At 45.6% G+C, this 17841-nt stretch overlaps 1 protein-coding gene across 1 annotated transcript in view; it reads right to left on the bottom strand.

Annotated features, from left to right (window-relative positions):
* Positions 1 to 17841, bottom strand: part of Gfpt2 (glutamine-fructose-6-phosphate transaminase 2) — a 46073-nt gene that overhangs the window by 16085 nt on the left and 12147 nt on the right. Inside the window, exons 3-10 of the mRNA NM_001002819.2 lie at positions 15850 to 15948; positions 14724 to 14849; positions 12994 to 13052; positions 12211 to 12345; positions 8643 to 8704; positions 5533 to 5612; positions 4944 to 5061; positions 8 to 171 (exon numbers count right to left, since the gene is read on the bottom strand). Of these exons, the coding sequence (NP_001002819.2) occupies positions 8 to 171; positions 4944 to 5061; positions 5533 to 5612; positions 8643 to 8704; positions 12211 to 12345; positions 12994 to 13052; positions 14724 to 14849; positions 15850 to 15948 (843 nt within the window). The remainder of the gene's footprint in view (positions 1 to 7; positions 172 to 4943; positions 5062 to 5532; positions 5613 to 8642; positions 8705 to 12210; positions 12346 to 12993; positions 13053 to 14723; positions 14850 to 15849; positions 15949 to 17841) is intronic.

The following is a 17841-nucleotide window of genomic DNA, read 5'->3' as shown; positions in this document are numbered from 1 at the left end:
CACCTACCTTTCATTATTTGCTGTAGTTCCATCTGCAAGGTCTGGATGGCTCGGGAGGGGTCATCACTAGCTGAGCGTTTGACTCGGTGAATGGAGAGTTTCCCATCAGCCACTGCAGCAATATCATCATCTTCTAAGAAGATGACCCGGTTGGTGTGTTCTATGATGGCACTGGAAAGAAGAAAAAAAAATAAAAGACATCAAAGGTCATGTTCCACTCTGAAAAGTTACAAGGCAGCAGTGACTTGCTCTTTCTCAGCCATGGGGTCCTTATCATTTTAAGCATACAATGACATTACAGTAAAAAGATTGACAGGTGAGTCCTGATGGTGTCCTCTATACCTTTTTCCTCCCACAGTTATTTTAAAACCTAATCTTGATCTTATAGAACGTATAAAAACACACCATTTCTTCAGTAAACATTTTTATTTAATATTTAAGGACTAAATTTTAACCTATTGGAATACCAACATTCCCTTCAAACTCAACAATTCATCTTTAAATCATCAAATAGCCACTGTGCTCAAATTTCCCTAAGGCAATCTCACGGATGACTCTTTTATAATTGGTTTCTTCAAATAAGTCACAAAATCCATGTCACCTTTGGATAGGGTTGGAAAAACAAACTATTCTGATTATAAAGGGAAATAAGTACTTCCTTTAAAACCTTTTAAGATTTATATTTATTCATGTGCCTGTGGTGTGTGTGTGTGTGTGCATGTGCACATGCGCGCACACGCGTGCACGCACGCTATGGCATGTGTTTAGCAATCAGAGGGTAACCTACAGGAGTCAGTTCTCTCCTTCCAATCAAATCTGGGTAAAAATCTAGCTTCTAGATACTTGCTGTCCCGTGGGCTTTAACTCTCAACTTGACATAGCCTAGAGCCACCTGAGAAGGGAGGGAGACCTAACTGAGGGAGGGATTGCCCAGATCAGATTGGCTGTGGGTGTGTCTATCGGTGTCATCAGGGGTGTTAATGGATGGAGGCGGCTCATCCCAATGTGAGCAGTGCCAAACCCTGGGCAGGTAGTCCTGGGCTGTCTAAGTTAGCTAATCATGAATCGGGAAGTGAGCAGCATTTCTCCATGGTTTATGCTTGAAGTTCCTGCTTGAGTTCCTGCCCTGACTTCGTTCACTGATGGGTGGTGGGTGGCCTGGGAGTATAAAACGAAATAAACTTTTTCTTCCCCTAAGTTGCTTTTAGTCACCAGATTTGTTGCAGACACAAAATGAAGCTAGAGCAGTTGCCAATGCTGGTGTACATTATGCTAAACAACGCCTAGGAAGCCGGGAAGTGCAAGCGAAATCCAAAATGGTGGGGAACTCATCAGACAAATAACCCAGCTTCCCCCAGCCCCCTCCCCCACCTCTCTCTCTCTCTCTCTCTCTCTCTCTCTCTCTCTCTCTCACACACACACACACACACACACACACACACACCCCTTTGGAGAAAAACACAGACTTATGCTACTTATACTGCAAAGTTAAAGAGAGACTTCGGTTCTATGGCTCTGAAAAGACAGGAGTCTCTGTTCAGATCCTAGAGAAAAAATTTAAAGGGATGGAAAGCCAGTCACTCGAAAGGACGATAAGAATATGCACCCTTGCTTAGTGGGAAATAAAGAGGAAAAGGTAAGAGCATCTTGCAATCAAGTCATGAAGACTGCTGGCCTCGTGGCACTGCCCTCCAGCAATGCTAGACACGAGTGTGCTTATTTATGTGTTTAAATGCAATCATTATTCTACCCTAGAAAACAAATAGAAATCTATTAACAGCCATCAGTTCAGGATCCACCTCACCTTTGTCTTCTATTAGTCCTGGGCCCCAAGAATACTTAAATAGCCTCTCTGAACTCTGCCCCATGTCCCCTCTGTAAAACAGGAGCTGGCCATGGTACCTTTACCCAGGCTGGAACAGGGCACTGGGTCTGTAATAGAACATTCCACTCTTGCACCAAGGGACCTACATTTGTCTTCAGGTCTGTGGGGGTTTTTGTTTTCTGTGTTATATACCCAAATTCACATGGTGACATTATTGGGAGGCGGGGTTGAGTACATGATGGGACTATTCATGGATTCAGGGGTTATCACGGAAGAAGTGTTGTTATAAAAATGAACTCAGTCCTGTGACACCTTCACCAGACACCACCCTTGGGCTTCTCCATCTCCATAGCTAAACAAACTTCTGTTCTTGACACATTGTTTAGTCCTGGGGCATTTTCACTGGGTAACCTTTTTATATTATGTGAATATCTGTATTTTCTTTTCTTCTTTTCTTTTTAATAAATAATTTATTTATTTTATGTATATGAGTACACTGTCACTGTCTTCAGACACACCAGAAAAGGACATCAGATCCCATTACAGATGGTTGTGAACCACCATGTGATTGCTGGGAATTGAACTCAGGACCTTTGGAAGAACAGTCAGTGTTTTTAACCGAGGAGCCATCTCTCCAGCCTATTTCTCTGTACTTTGAATTGTTAATTTTGTATCGGTAGAGTGATAAGAGCTGGCAGGATTATTTTTTTTTTTTTGGTCGTTTCTATGATCATCATTGGATTGGATTTTCTACATTGTAAATATTCGTCCTTCCTCACCCACCTAAAGACAGTCTAGAACTGTATCAGAGATTGTCTTGCTGCTGGTTGGTTGCAATAACGAGCTGATGGCCAATGGCTTGGGCAGGAAGTGGAGGGTGGAACTTCTGGCAGAGAGAGAGAGAGAGAGAGAGACAGAGAGACAGAGAGAGACAGAGAGAGAGACAGAGACAGACAGACAGAGAGACAGACATTGTATAGAAATCAGAGGACATCAGGTCCCACCTACCTTTTGTATATATGTGTAAGTTGTATGTGCTGTGTAAGTTGACTTGTGTGTTCAAGTGTACATTCCCATGCATGTATAAAGTCTGGGTGACCTGCTCTATTGGTATGCACCTTATCTCCTGGGGACTGGGTCTCTCACAGAACCTGGAGCTAGGCTGGTAGCCAGCAAGACCCAGCGAGCCTCCTGCACACAAACAGCCACACCTGGCTTTATTTACATTGAGTACAGGTTCTCCCAGCAAGGGCTCGCTCTCACCAGCCATCTTCCCAGCCCCCACCTTGGTTTTTTTGCTCTGTTGTTGATTTTGTTTTGTTTGTTTTTTGAGATAGGGTCTCTAATTGGTATGGGACTCTGCAAGTAAGCTGGTTTGGCTAGTGAGCCCTGGGGATGTATCAGCCTCCCCAGTACCAGGAGCATGCAACCAAGGTCACCTTTTCCTCTGGAGGTTCTAAGAGGTCACCGAACCATCAGCCCAGCCCTAGACTCATTATTTTAAGTTTCAAAAATCTATAAAAACAAAAAGATGGGGTTGGGGATTTAGCTCAGTGGTAGAGCGCTTGCCTAGCAAGCGCAAGGCCCTGGGTTCGGTCCCCAGCTCTGAAAAAAAAAAAAAGAGAAAAAAGAAAGAAAAAAAAAACAAAAAGATTTCAACCACAACATTATGTAATAGATTAATTGGGAGAGAATCAAGATTTTGTTTTGCTGTTTTGTTTTCTGAGACAGGTTAGCCCTGACTGTCCTGGAACCTGCTCTGTAGACTAGGCTGGATTCGAAGTCAGAGAACTGCCTGCCTGTGATGGGATTCTTCTCCTCCTCTTCCTTCTCCTCTTCTTCCCCCTCTTTCTCCACCTCCTCTTCTTCTTGGATTTATTTATTTTATGTATGTGAGTAAACCATCGCTGTCTTCAGATACACCAGAAGAGGGCACTGGATCCCATTACAGATGGTTGTGAGCCACCGTGTGGTTGCTGGGATTTGAACTCAGGACCTCTGGAAGAGCAGTCAGTGCTCTTTACCACTGAGCCATCTCTCCTTCGCCTTAAAAACAATTCTTAACTGCTAATTTGAAAACTTAATTCCAAAGCTGGGCATAGTAGCGCATGTCTGTAATCATTTGAGGGGCTGAGGCAGAGGATTGCCGTGAGTTTGAGACCAGCTTGAGCTACAGATTGGGGAGACTGTCTCAAAATGAAATCAGTTTATTCCAATAGTTTTTTAAAGCAATATTAAGTTTTTCTACCAAAGTTTGGAATCTCTATTCAAATCTATTCTCGTACCTTGTTATAATCATGTGTAGTTTTCTGATTTGGGTCTGTTTGTACCGAATTTATTCTGCGACATTTTTATTAAACTGTGGTTGCTATCACTGGAGTGAATAGTCTTGTTTCTTGTTTTGTTCATCAACTGTTAGCTAAGGGTCTACAGTGCTTAGTCATCTGAGAAGCTTCTAGAAGGAATAAGATAGGCGTGGTCTCTGCCTGGACAGCTGACAGTGTGGTGATGTCTGCTCTCACAGCGTGTCAGTTGGCTTTAAAAGTGTATAATTATATTGCCTGCGAACACTATTCCATCTTCCTTCAGGCTTTCCTGCCTTTTCTAATTTCAGAAACACCTTTCATGTGTCACTGACTACGTGGTTTCCAGCATTTCTTTGCAATAAAATCTCCAGCAAATTATAATGCCCAGACACCACTCACAGGTTACAAAATCTGTTTCCAACAGTAGCTTTCTAGTTTTCCCTCGCTCCCCCTTCTCTGTTCTGCTTTCCTCCCCTACCCTAACTATTTTCTTCCTGCGCCTGTATGTCTCTAGAATGTATGTACTTAGGCTGGCAAGATGGCTCAGTGGTGCTTGCCAACAAACCTGACAACCTAAGTTCAATCCCTGGGACCCACACAGTAGAAGGAGAGAACCAAGTCGTACTGAGTTCTACATTCATGCTCTGGGTGCAGACACACACCACACAGACACACAGACACACACAGACACACACAGACACACACACACACACACACACACACACACACACACACACACACACACACACAGTGTTCAGACAGTTACTCTTTAATTACCTAACCCCAGGAAAACAAGGAAAATGTTTAGCTACCTTGCATCAGAAGCAAAGAAGAACTCCACGGCTTTATCCCCCACTGCATGCAGGCAGGTGGAGCTGTCCAGTCTCTTCAGCCTGGTCTTACAGATATTCTTCACATTCTCAATAGTGCCTAGTAAACAAAAGAACGGGTAGGCTGCCCTATTTGCATAACACGTGGCAAAGGAACCCGCTTCCCTCTTTTGAATATTGTGTGGGAGCAATCTGCAATTTTTAGCTGTGGCTGTGCCAGCCAAATCACGCAAAAGCTCCCCAAATAGCTCAGCTGAGCTGAGAGAGCATTTAAATGGCTACAGCCGGCAAGCAGTGCAAACGAAAACAAACCAAAGGAACTCAAATCAGGGCACGGATGCCCCGCTCTCCAGCTGCCTGCTACTCTCTATTTCTGAGCAGGTTTCAGAATATTCACCGCGAGATGCTCTTTTAAAAGATGGAGCATGGATACTGAAGCTTGGAGCCACGAGGCAGCTGGGTTCAAGACAGAGTGTTGTGGGTGGTGATGGTTATGTCTGCCCCCAAGCAGAGCCGGCTGCAGGGGGATAGCTACCCTGTAGCCGACTGATGGTGTCCTCAGGAAACTCACATGTCCGATATAAGACGGGGATCTGCTCTGTGGAGAGTTTGTATTTGCTTCGTACCCCGATGAGCAGGGGGCTGCCTCTCCTGCAGGAAAAAGAAGATATCAAGGGACCCCTCTCCTTTGAGACCCCAGGCCAGATGCACCCTTCAAATCCAGTCTCTTCCCTGGAGCAGAAGACTGCGTTTAGGTCACACAGAAGGGACATCTTGACCTTGAGACCACATCCTCTGGGTTTGGAGCAGGGACCAATAGGCTGGCATGCAGATGTCAGCTCACTTCCCTGTCATCATCCAGTTACATGGTAACATGCCTTTCCCCACTGTTATGAGACTCTGGGCTCCTGGTTCTCTAAATCCCCACTAGTAGCGAACCCACATGGGTAAGTCTCAGGAGCTGGGACTTTACCGTCAGGGAAGGACCTAGTGTAGGAGGGGACACTCTAGGATTCCATTCCATAGCCTTCACTCACCGTGAACTCCCAGATTAGGGAGGAGTGTTTGCTACCATGAATTTGCCTGGGGAACCAGGCTTTGTGCCTCTTTTGCACAGCTCAATTCTTTGCTTCCATAAGGCAGACTAGCTGAGTCTTGTGTATACAGTTGTCATTTATAGATTCAACCCACAATTGAAATTGCACATAGAAAACACTCCGAAGAGCCAAGCTGGGTGGCACAGGCCTATAACCCACAGGCCTATAACCCACAGGCCTATAACCCACAGGCCTATAACCCACAGGCCTATAACCCACAGGCCTATAACCTCGGGATTACGTTCCTATTTGGGCTACAGAGGAAGTTCAGGGTCAACCTGGGCAACTCAGCAGGCTCGTGTCTCAAAAAGAAAAATAGGTAAAACAAAATAAAGCAGGGCTTGGGACACTGCTCAGTTGCACAGTGTTTGCCTTGTGCATGCAAGATGTGAGGTTCAATGCCTAAGTGCGCGCACACATGCACACACACACACACACACACATACACACACGTGCGCGTGCACCTCCACATGCCCACACACACAGGTAAGAAATTGCATTTGTACTCAACCTGTACAGTCGTTTGCCTGTCATCCCCCAAGAATGCACATGACAACTATTTACTTACAAGGTCTTTCCACTGTATTAGGTATCAAAATCAACCTAGAGCTGACGGACGTCAACTCAAGTGCTACACTATGCTGTTTTACACAAGCGGTCTGAACGTCCGAGGGTTTCGGTATCTGGGCAGGGTTTAGTTTGAGAACTCCAGAGGTGCCAAGGGAAGACTGCACTCTTTTTTTTTTACAAAACGCAGGGTCTTACCTTGGCCTGAGTGATACTCCACTAAGGGAAACTTAGAATATTTGACCTGTACAAAAGTGGGTTCCATCATCATGAAGGGAAGAGTGATTTTACAAAGAACAGTCTTCAGGGGATGATAGAAGTGACAAAGGCCTCCTTCCTTTGTGCCCCTCTCTCGCCAGCACCGAGCTCTATGAGGATCTTGGGATAGAATCCTCAGGGAAGCACTTCCCTGGTTACTGTTGCCTTTGACAATCTCGTTGGAGGGATTACGTCACGACTTTAATGGCGTCTTACCTTCAAAATGCAACTCTTTGCTCCATCTTATAGACTACACAGCACTTACATCAAACAACAAGCAGATCACTTTTATAATTCACGCTATTTCGATCTCTGTATCTCAGAAGCCAGGCATGCAACATTCCAGGCAGGACAGCGGTACCTCACTGCCCTTTGTCCATGCAGGATACGGCCTTAACCACCTCTGACTGAGTGCTATGGAGATGGCTCAACTGTCCAAGTGCCATGAAAGCCTGAGACAGGATCCCCCAAAACCAATTTTAAAAGCTATACACAACAGGTAGTGTGTACGCCCCAGCACGGGGTGGGGAGGAGAGACAGGAAGACAGGTGGTTCCTCAGAATTCACTGGCCGGCCAGCCTACGGCCTAGCTGAATGGGGGAGCTCCAGATTCGATGACAACTTGTCTCAAAAACTAAGGTGAAAGTGCTGGTGTGATGGCTGTGTGGTTAACAGCACCTACCGATCTTGGGTAGAACCCCTGTGACTACCAGTAACTCCAGTTCTAAGAGATCTGATTCCCTCTTCTGACCTATGTACCCACACACGGTGCACATACATACATGCAAGCAAAACACTCATACACATAAAGGTGAACATACCTGCTGCCTGAACACATGTGCCCTCAAGCATCTGTCTTCAACCTAGTGGGCTAGTATTTTGCCATAACCAATTTCTTTCTAAGATAGACCTATGTGTTTACGAGCCACCTATTTATCAGTCTGGATCCAGCCCCCACACAGGCATTTGGTGTGTGCTGGACCCAGCAAGCCTCTGCTATTTTTTTTTTTTTAAGGAATGACAGGTCTGCTTCCTCGTAGCGCTGACTGACTTACACCCCTCTTCTCATTCTCGAGATAGGGCACAGAGTTCAGAAGGATTGAGAAAAAGTTGCTTTGAAGTGTCTTGGCTATTTTGTATAATACTTTGTTTTGTCTAAAACTAATCAGAGACCTTGTCCTGGGCCCAGTGAGGAGGAGCTAACTCAAATTGCTCCTGAATAATAGCAGTTTGAGCATTCATAATAGAGCCTAAAGCTATCTGGGTTTCTGGGTAAGTGGCTCCCAGATCTTAGTGTTCAGACCATGCTCTCCTTTAAGACACAGAAGCCTCCTGAGATGTCCCAAGGGTTGGCCTCGGTGCTCCAACCATCCGTTACAGCCCATTTAGGATAATCAAACTTTATTGCGCCCTCACAGCACATTCATTTTGAACAGTAATATCACATTATGAGACTTTAAAGGGAGCTTCTAGATTTCATAGAGACCGAATGGTGTTTTACAATTCTATTTTATGACTTTCTGAAATTACATTTCAAATGTCGAGTTAGACCCAGTCTCGGGGATGGAGGGATTATGATCAATTCCTCTGACTTTGGGTAGATAATAGTGACAGTAGTCAAGGGACAGTCTCACTCACCCAGCCTAAGTCTCTCGGGGCCACGGATGCATTCTGATGGTTCCTTTGTGCCTTTAGCATGAAATCAAGTAGCCACAGGGCACCAAGGCCCCTCAGAGCTGGGCTTCTACCAGAGCCTTACCTTGTGGCAACAGCTTCTCCCGGGTAGTGGATGCTCTTGAAGACCAGGGCAAAGGCGCCTTCCTGAAAACACAGCAACCAAGGTCTTGAAGGATCGTCTCGACTTACACTGATTATCCGAGCCACTGTAGACCCCTGGCCCAGGCAGGGCAGATATGGGTTGCCCAAGCAGCTGAGTGCAGTGGCAGCTTACGGAAGATGATCAGAGGGGAAGCCAAACAGGTGGCGTCCTGCTGAAGTGCCGAGGTCCAGTCCTTATGAATTTCACTGAGAAAGCCACAGTGATTTGTCCTGGTTCCCAAGGAACTCTTGTTAGAGATTCCCAGGATGGAGTGGTACAGCTAGAACCGCAGAGCGTGAGAACCAGGGCCAGAGACAGCCTGGGCTGAGCCTGTGCAGGGAGCAGCTGGGAGGGCCAGGAGGTTGATCAGCTCAAACTGGGGTCCAGTCCTGGTTCTAGCCCTTCCTTTAGTTGGGCAATCATTTCAGTGATCCCCCACCACTCCAGCCTTGTTTTCCTTATCTGTGACTGAGGGGACAGCAGTTCTATCTATATGACTTCAAGGTTCAAGTCCAAAGCACTGTGAGTGCTTAGAATGGTGCCCGGCCTTTAGATCATCCAGGAGAACCAGATTATCTAAATTGTTAATTCTCTTATCATAAACCACCATCCAAAGAATACACAGGGAGGACCCATGGTTCCAGCCACATATGTAGCAGAGGATGGCATTGTCTGGCATCAATAGGAGAAGCCCTTGGTTCTGTGAAGGCTCATTTCCCCAGTGTAGGGGAATGCCAGGGTGGTGAGGTGGGAATGGGTGGGTGAGAGGGGGAGCACCCTCATAGAGGCAGGGGAACGGGGATGGGAGGGGGAACTGGGAAAGGGGATAACATTTGAAATGTAAATACATAAAATATCCAATAGAAAAAGAGAAAATTGACGTATACAATGAGAAAAAAAACCCTCTTATCGTATTAATTCTTTTATCGTTTCTATGGCTGTGACTGCTATGTGCCCCCTGTGCCTGTGCCTCACCTTGCTATTTGTGAAAACTTAGAACTAGCCTATAGCTTTCCTCAGTCAGGACTGAAAATTCCTTTTCTGAGATGTGCATGTATGCATTTGCCTACAGGACTTTGTGTGTACTATGTGTGCAGTGCCCATAGAGGCCTGAAGAGGGCGACAAATCCTTTGGAACTGGAGAAACAAGCAATTGTCAGCTCCGACATGGGTCCTGGAAATTGAACCTGGGTCCTCTATAAGATCAGGAAGTACTTTTAACCACTCTGTTCTGCAGCTCCCCAAATGCCTTTAAATTCTTCATACAAAATTATCCCTTGAATCTGACCAACCTAACTAATTTGCCATGGCCTCAGAAGGTCCCAATTGTGTACAAGTTATGAATATGAATTTCCATGTGAAGTGCTCAGACTTTGAAATTCAGGGTCTGTGCCACCAGAGTTGTACACTCAATCCATAGACTAAGTCTCAAAACTAGTGGGTTATAGGGCTAATGTTCCAGGGTCTCAGTGGGTATTCAAGCTGCCTAGGAAGAAGGGGCTTTAGGCAAATCTTAAGTGCCATGACGTTATCCCTGCTTAGTTGAATTTATAATAGCAGTGAAGGATAGAACGGAAATATATTTCCATTGTTACTGGTGTGGGCTGCACATCTAGCCTAGTGGAGCATCCAGAATGAGGTTGAATGTTTGCATATGCTCAGCCCAGGGAGTGGCACTATTAGAGGGTGTGACCCTGTTGGAGGAAGTGTGTCACTGTGGCTTTAAGACCCTCATCCTAGCTGCCTGCAAGCCAATATTCTGCTAGCAGCCTTCAGGTGAAGATGTAGAGCTCTCAGCTCCTCCCATACCACGCCTGCTTGGAGGCTGCCAGGTTCCCCTCTTGATGATAATGGGCTGAACCTGTAAGCCAGCCTCAATAAATATCCTTGCACAAGGTACTGAGATAATAAGAGTTGCCTTGGGGGGGGGGGGGGTTGGGGATTTAGCTCAGTGGTAGAGCGCTTACCTAGCAAGTGCAAGGCCCTGGGTTCGGTCCTCGGCTCCAGGGGGTGGGGGGTGGGGGGTGGGGGGTGGGAGTTGCCTTGGTCATGGTGTCTGCTCACAGCGGTAAAACCCTAACTAAGATAGTGAGCATGCACAAACTTGTCCTTGTCACTGGTCCCTAGAGTATTCAATGACTGTAACAGCCATCTATATGGTTCCACTGCAGTAGGCATTATAAACAACCTAATGACAATTCAGAAGTCACATGGGGATAGGCACACGTTACATACAAAGGACCATGACAGTTTGTATGAAACTTGACTCGGATATTGAGTGAGGATCTCAGAGCCAATTCCATTCTGGAATTGGTGCTTGGTATTCCACACCACGGTATGACACTGTAGAAGATGCTATGATTTCGAAATAGTTCCTCTAAATTATGGAACACCCACCCACCAAAAGAGGATGGCATAGGTCAAAGGGTTTTGGCAGTAGATTCACTCCAAAAACGTTCACTGAAGGATGGGATATCTAAAACCATAGCATGATAACCCACAGCAGTCTCTGACCCAATTCTGACCGGATTCTGGGCCTTGAACACTATCTCTAGGCTACCGTGGCCTTGGATGTCATCATGGTTTCTTGGGGATAGGCTCTGAGATGTCTGGATGTCTCTTTCCTGCCTCCCATCTCAGGCAGGCCCCACCTGCTCTGCTTCCTCTAAGAAAATTCTCCTCCTCGGATGTCCTCTAGCCCCGACGTCTGTTCCCTTGGATTATCCCAGCCCCTGTGTCTTTTCCTCTTTGAGAGTAGCTGTTCTTGGATCTAGAGTTGTTCAATGTGTCACTAGTGTCTCTTGCTGACTGTCCTGGGTCACTCCCTTAAACATTTCCCTGCACTCTGATCTCCTCTGTCATGAAACCACAGTCTTCTTTGGGAACTAAGAACGTCTGGGAACTAAGAACGTCTCTTGTCCCACAGCTGTCTCTATGCATCCTTAGCATAACTCAGAAATCTATTCCTGTGTACTCCATGAATGAATACCTCTCTCTCTCTCTCTCTCTCTCTCTCTCTCTCTCTCTCTCTCCCTCCCTCCCTCCCTCCCTCCCTCCCTCCCTCCCTCCCTCCTCTCCCTTTACCATTTCTACTCTGTAATCAATCGTGGACATTCCTTTCCCTGACTGCTTTACTGACAAGGAAGAAAGACTACAATTCTAAGTATCCAATATCAGTCAAACTCATCCAATTAGCATACAACAGTGCATATGATTCGATTTTAGAGAGGACAACATGAACCGGGACAGATACATTGGCATGAACACACAATCCACGGTTGTAAAACCATAGCTTAGAAGGCCAGCCACCATCCCAGCTGGGCTAAAATGAAGCAAATGTTTTGTTTGATTTTCAGTCCCCAAGCTGGACTTTCTCCAGATGTTACAGGAATGTAACATTGTAAGTACACATGCTATAGACTATCTTCTGCTCTCAGTACCTTGTGCAAATTTGTACAAGTGCTTATGAAAAATAAAGTGTGTTTAGGCAGACGGAATTCACACTCACCAACTGCTGAATGACTCTTTCGACCAATGTGGAAAACGTAATGTCCTCAGTCTCTCTGTTGTCGAATACGTATTTAATCAGCTTGGCGATGGTCTCCGTGTCTGTTTCTGACTCAAACTCGTAGCCCTTGCTTTCCTGGAATATGGGGTTGTACCCAGGGTGACAGATTTTGGTCATTATGCAATGCTGGTGGGGCCAACTCCCTCTAGTCTAGTCCCTCAAGATATGACTTAAGGCAAGAATAAGCAAAACTGGGAAGGGACAAGAAATTTCTGCCAGAACCCAGCAGCCAAACACCTCTGAGTCACCCTCTTATTCCCAGAGACGGCCCCTCATCCCTCCTCAGGAGTCTGTCTTCACTGTTAATCTGGACATTGCAAACCAGCAGCAATGATGATAAAATATGTTGACTCAAACCCACTCACATCCCAACTCACACCACGCTGCGGACACTCACCGTCTGCCTCCCCACCCCACGGTCCACACAGTGTCAGAATTGGTGTGTTACATAGCACAAGCTACTCTATGAAACCCAGCTCATGTGATTTTGATTCTGTAAAGCCTCAGGAGCCCTCAAGATAAACACTCACGCCCTGCTATCTCCCCAGACAAGGTCTGAACACAGTGGCTCAGCTGTGACTAAGGCTCATGCTCAGGGTTGTGACATGGCCTGGAGTGCATCTCACTCAGTTCCTGTGTTTGTTTCTGGGTGGAAACAGGCTAGGTGAAAGTGTCAGCGAACAATGCTGAATCAGAGTGATTTGCCCAGGGGAAGCCCCTTACCAGAAATTTCCTTAGATCCTTGTAATTAGTGATGATTCCGTTGTGGATGACGACAAATTCTGAAAGAAGAGTTTGTGTTAGAGAGAAACAAGCTCTCAAAATGAACTGGAAGGAAGTTCAAGCTAGATGCTAGAGGAATGAAAACTGGAAACTCTTCCCTGAGATGTGTAGTAATCAGGTTTCATTTGCAACGCCTAAGACTGATGTTTACCAAAACTGCAGCCTACGGAAGGAGTGACCTGTCAGTGGTAGGCACCCAGCGCCCGACCGTGAGTAGAATTCTATCACTGGGTATTAAAAAGGCTTCCAGCCTTAACAACTATTTATGTCAAAAAGGATTAACCTTTCACTATCCAGAAATATTTCTAGACATTCCCAACTGTCTTTAGCTCTTTCTCCTCTTTAAAATAAATCATTTTACTTTGTGCATATGGTATTTCCCCTACATGCATGTCTCTGCATTACATGCACGCCTGGGGGCTGCGGAAGCCAGAAGAGAGCATCAGATGCCCTGGGCTAGAAGAGCAGACAGTTCTGAGTTCTGTGGGTGCTGGGAATTGAACCTGGGTCCCCTGGAAGAGCAGCCGGTGCTCTTAACTGCACTAAGCTCTCTTGCACTAAGCTTTAGTTTTTAAAGGAGAGTTGCAAACTAGCAGTGTATAGATGGTGTGTGTGTGTGTGTGTGTGTGTGTGTGTGTGTGACGTGCGCGTGCCATGGCTCGTGTGTGAAAAGCAGGGGACAACCTGCTGGAGGTGGTTCTCCCTTGAACCCTTATATAAATTCCAGGGATTGAACTCAGCTCACCAGAATTCCACGGTGGGTGCTTTTACAAGCTGACCCATCTGGCAGGCCCCTCTACCTTAGTCTTTTGAGGCAGGGAGTCTCATAGAACCTAGAGTTCACTGACTTGGCTAGCCTGGCTGGCCAGTGAGCTTGAGGGATCCTGGAGCCTCTGTCTCCCAGCCCTGGGATTACAAACATATGTGACGGCACCCAACATAGGTGCTGGGGTCCAGCTCAGGTCCTTGTGCTTGTACGCCAGGCACTTTGACAACCGAGCCAACTCTGCGGCCTATGTGAAAATCCCCCCAGTCTCCTTTGCTCTGATGCCTTCTTGGGAGCATCAGACATTATCCGTATATTGATTCTCTATTATTAATCAACTCTATTACCCTCCTTTCTTCCCTTCTTTTTGTTTCACATCTATCGTGACATTGTTTCTTTCTGCTATTTTCTTAAGTCTACCACATTTTCTTTTGTCTTCATCAGTGGTCTCATCTGTTTCTTACAGTCCATGTCTTCTTTGTGAAAACACTTACGCTTGCCTTTTGCGGGGCCAGCAGTTGAACCTATGGCCTGCTAAGCTCTAACGGGCTGTAACGGAGGCATCCCAAGCAAGACTGTGTGTCATCCCCTCATGCTGTTTAGTAGCCATGAGTAAAGACACTCTTGAAAGCACATTGATTGTCCCTGGTGAGTTGGTCAGACATTGGATGAGCCTTCACAGATTGCTAATGGTAGTTTTCGACTGGTTATCCTGAATCGAAGCTGCAGTTTCTAACAAATGTGGCTATGGGTGGGTCCTACCGGAGATGCTGAAGGTGATCTCAGGAGGACTGGGCAGAGGGGAAAGCCAGTGTGAGGTAGGCATGGAAGGCACTCTGGCCGGGATCATCTCTGACAGGTCATTCAGGGAGGAACAGAAACATCCTGAACAGGCTCTACTTACCATTGTCTTTGTCTGAACGCTGTGGGTGACTGTTGACCACATTGGGGACCCCATGGGTGGCCCAACGTGTGTGGGCTATGCCGAAGTGTGTCTCAAACTCTACCTTCAAGTCCATGCTATCTTGCTCTAAAACAAAAGAAAACCAGTTGCTATGTTGGTGCATGTTGTGCATGCGTGTTTGTGTGCATGTGTGCTTACATACATGTGTCTGTGTGGGCTGTACATGCATGGTTTCATATATGTGCATGTGTGTGGAGGCCCAAGGTTAGTGCTGGGTGTTTGCTCTGATCATTGGCCACTTTATTCATCGAGGCATGGTCTCATGTTAAACTCAGAACTCATCCACGTTGACAGCCAGGAGGAAGTGGCACATACATGTCTGCAATTCTAGTGCTGGGAAACCAGGGGCGGGTGGATCTCTGAGCTTGAGGCTGGCCTGGTATCTGGTGAGTTTTACACAGAGAAACTTTGTCTCAAGAGGGAAAAAGAAAGCATTGGCAGGCCACTACTGTGGCAAGGTGGTTCCATTCTACTAGACACCGTGCTCCCGAATGGCCCATCTTTAATGTCAGTCACACACATGGCACTCCAGGGATCCGATGCGTCGGGGGACTATCTATTTACTTAGTGTATCAGTAACTTAACCCCCTTTGAAGACAGATTATTGCTCTGTGGCCCTGGAACTCACTACATAAACCAAACTGGCCTCAGACTGGCTACAATATTCCTGCCTCAGGCTCCCACATGCTGGGATTCCAGGCTGAACCACTATTCCTCTCCCTTATTGCCTAATTAAAATACGGCAACTTAAGAAAGAAAATGATGTATCAACAATATAAATGGAAAAGCAGTATTGTATGCTAGAATGACTAAAATAAACGTAACTATTAAAAGTTTCTCATCGCCACGTGTGACTGCTTAAAATAAAGACTCCTACATTTTGTGACAACTACAACTCAGCCTTAACGCTCCTAGTAATCATCCAAGTGTAGACGCATTGACGCATTGACACATTGACACATTTTCCGTCTCCAGTGCTGTTGGCATTTTCAAGGGCCTATGCCCACCCATCACTCGGATACAGGACATTTCCTACTTACTGTGAAGTCTTCCGCTTTCTACTTACTGTAAAGTTCTTCATCCAGAGCCTTCACTTTTCCCTTCTTCTTCACAAGATGGATGTGTCTTTCTTTGACTTCATGGTTATTCCCGTCAATGGCCACACCTACAGTTTACAGAGAACACCGAGTTCTGATGCCTGTACCAGCATGACCCACAGAAATATTTAAAAAAAAAAAGCCCCTTGTCTTTCCCTTCAATTTCATTGCTACAAAGAGGCAAGCACTGTTCACACCTCTGTCACTGGAGAGAAGTTTTCTTATTTTCGAACTTTTATAAAATTGAGAACATAAACGTGATTTTTTTCCGTGTTTAAGTTTTGTCACCAAAAGGTACAGTTTGCTATCTTTGTCTGAGGTTTCACGTCCATGACCAACCAAGAGATGATCAGAAGTCTTGAAAATAATCCTAGGGAGCTAAGGTGATGGATGTTCAGTCTCCAGAATACACACATTAAAAAAAACCGAAACAGACACAGTGTCACAAGCTTGTAATCCCAAGGCTGGGAGGTAGAGACAGGTGGATCCCGGGAACCCGCAGGACATTCACCTAACCAATCTACAAGTTCCAAGTCAATGAAAAATACTGTCTCAAAAATTAAATGGAACTCTAGCCTCCAGGCACATGTCCATGTGTAATCACATATACACAAGTGTACTCAAACACATGTATACTCGCCAACAGATAAATTCCCTCTGTACTGAACATGGGCGGATGCTTTCCTTGCCATTATCTCAAGGCATTGTAAGGAAATTCACACCACATTTACATTGAATTAGGTATAAATAATCAATCTAAGGATGATAAATGTATCTGTGAGGAGATACAAATAGATCGTATGCAAATGTTGTGCTATTTTATAGAAGGAACTAGCGCATGGGGGGAAGTGGGGGAGGTTATCTCTGGGTCTCCCTCACCCTTACCAGTAAATACACCATGGAGGATTATAGCCACAGGTATGGTTTGTTACAGCAAGTGCATTCTGGAAATCTAACCTAGGACTTCATACATACTAACACACACACACACACACACACACACACACACACACACACACACACACACCACTAGCCACTACCATGTTTCTTCAACAAGATCAAAAAGAACAATCTAGTTTTCAGGATATTTATTTTGAAAGACAAACCCCTAAAGTGTCAATTTCAAAGTAACAGAGTTGTGTGTGCAGGGACCTCAGGGATGGGCTGCCACACCTGCCATTAAAGGCAAGAGGCTATTCAAAGGCACTTAGCCTGCTGTGCCCTTTGTCTTGTAACCTCCTAGCTGCCTTCTCCCTCCATTTGCATGCCTGTAAACCCTTTCCGGATCTGCCTTCCGTTAAGAATTTACTAGGACAGGTCACCTAGCTCCTTGGCTCTGCAAGCTTCTTAATTAAACGTTCTGCCAGTAGTGGAGAGAAACCTGACACAGCCACTCCCATGAGGATTGAGAAGTGAGTTAGAAAGATGGGCAGGCAGGATGCTACATATATATATTTAATGTATCCAACTTAGTGGTCTTTGAGATGGGGAACTACCAGTGGAAATACCCAAAAATCCAAGCCCTCAACTTCTCCTTCGCTGAAGTTCCTGGGGACCCCTTCCCTCCATCAATGTTATCGAGTATACACATTAAAACGAGGCTTCCTCTCTTACTGTATTGTTAACCGTCCACCCTAAGCTGCCCGGGAATCTTTAGGGCTCCTTCATCTTGTACAATTGAAACTTTGTGCCTTTGATCAATGTTGATGAAGCTGTATCTGATATAGATTTTGTTAGAGAGTTTTCTCTTTAACCCTTGTGTTTTCTACAGTTAAAAAAAAAAGTTTTCTCGATTTTTCTACAGTTTTGAAACTTCTTTGATGAACAAGAGAGGTTATTGTTAGATGATTAAAGGCAGCCGTAAAGAGCCCAGAGGGGAAAGAAAGAGGTCTGGTCTGACCTTAGACAGGACCATGTTTATTCATGGCAAGGAGGCACTTTTGTTAGTGTACAGATGGCCA

The sequence above is a fragment of the Rattus norvegicus genome, chromosome 10, assembly GCF_021556685.1.
Source record: "Rattus norvegicus strain SHRSP/BbbUtx chromosome 10, alternate assembly SHRSP_T2T, whole genome shotgun sequence".
Classification (NCBI taxonomy): Eukaryota; Metazoa; Chordata; class Mammalia; order Rodentia; family Muridae; genus Rattus; species Rattus norvegicus.
Note: the sequence above shows the minus strand (reverse complement) of the source record. Positions and strands in the feature narration are given on the sequence as shown.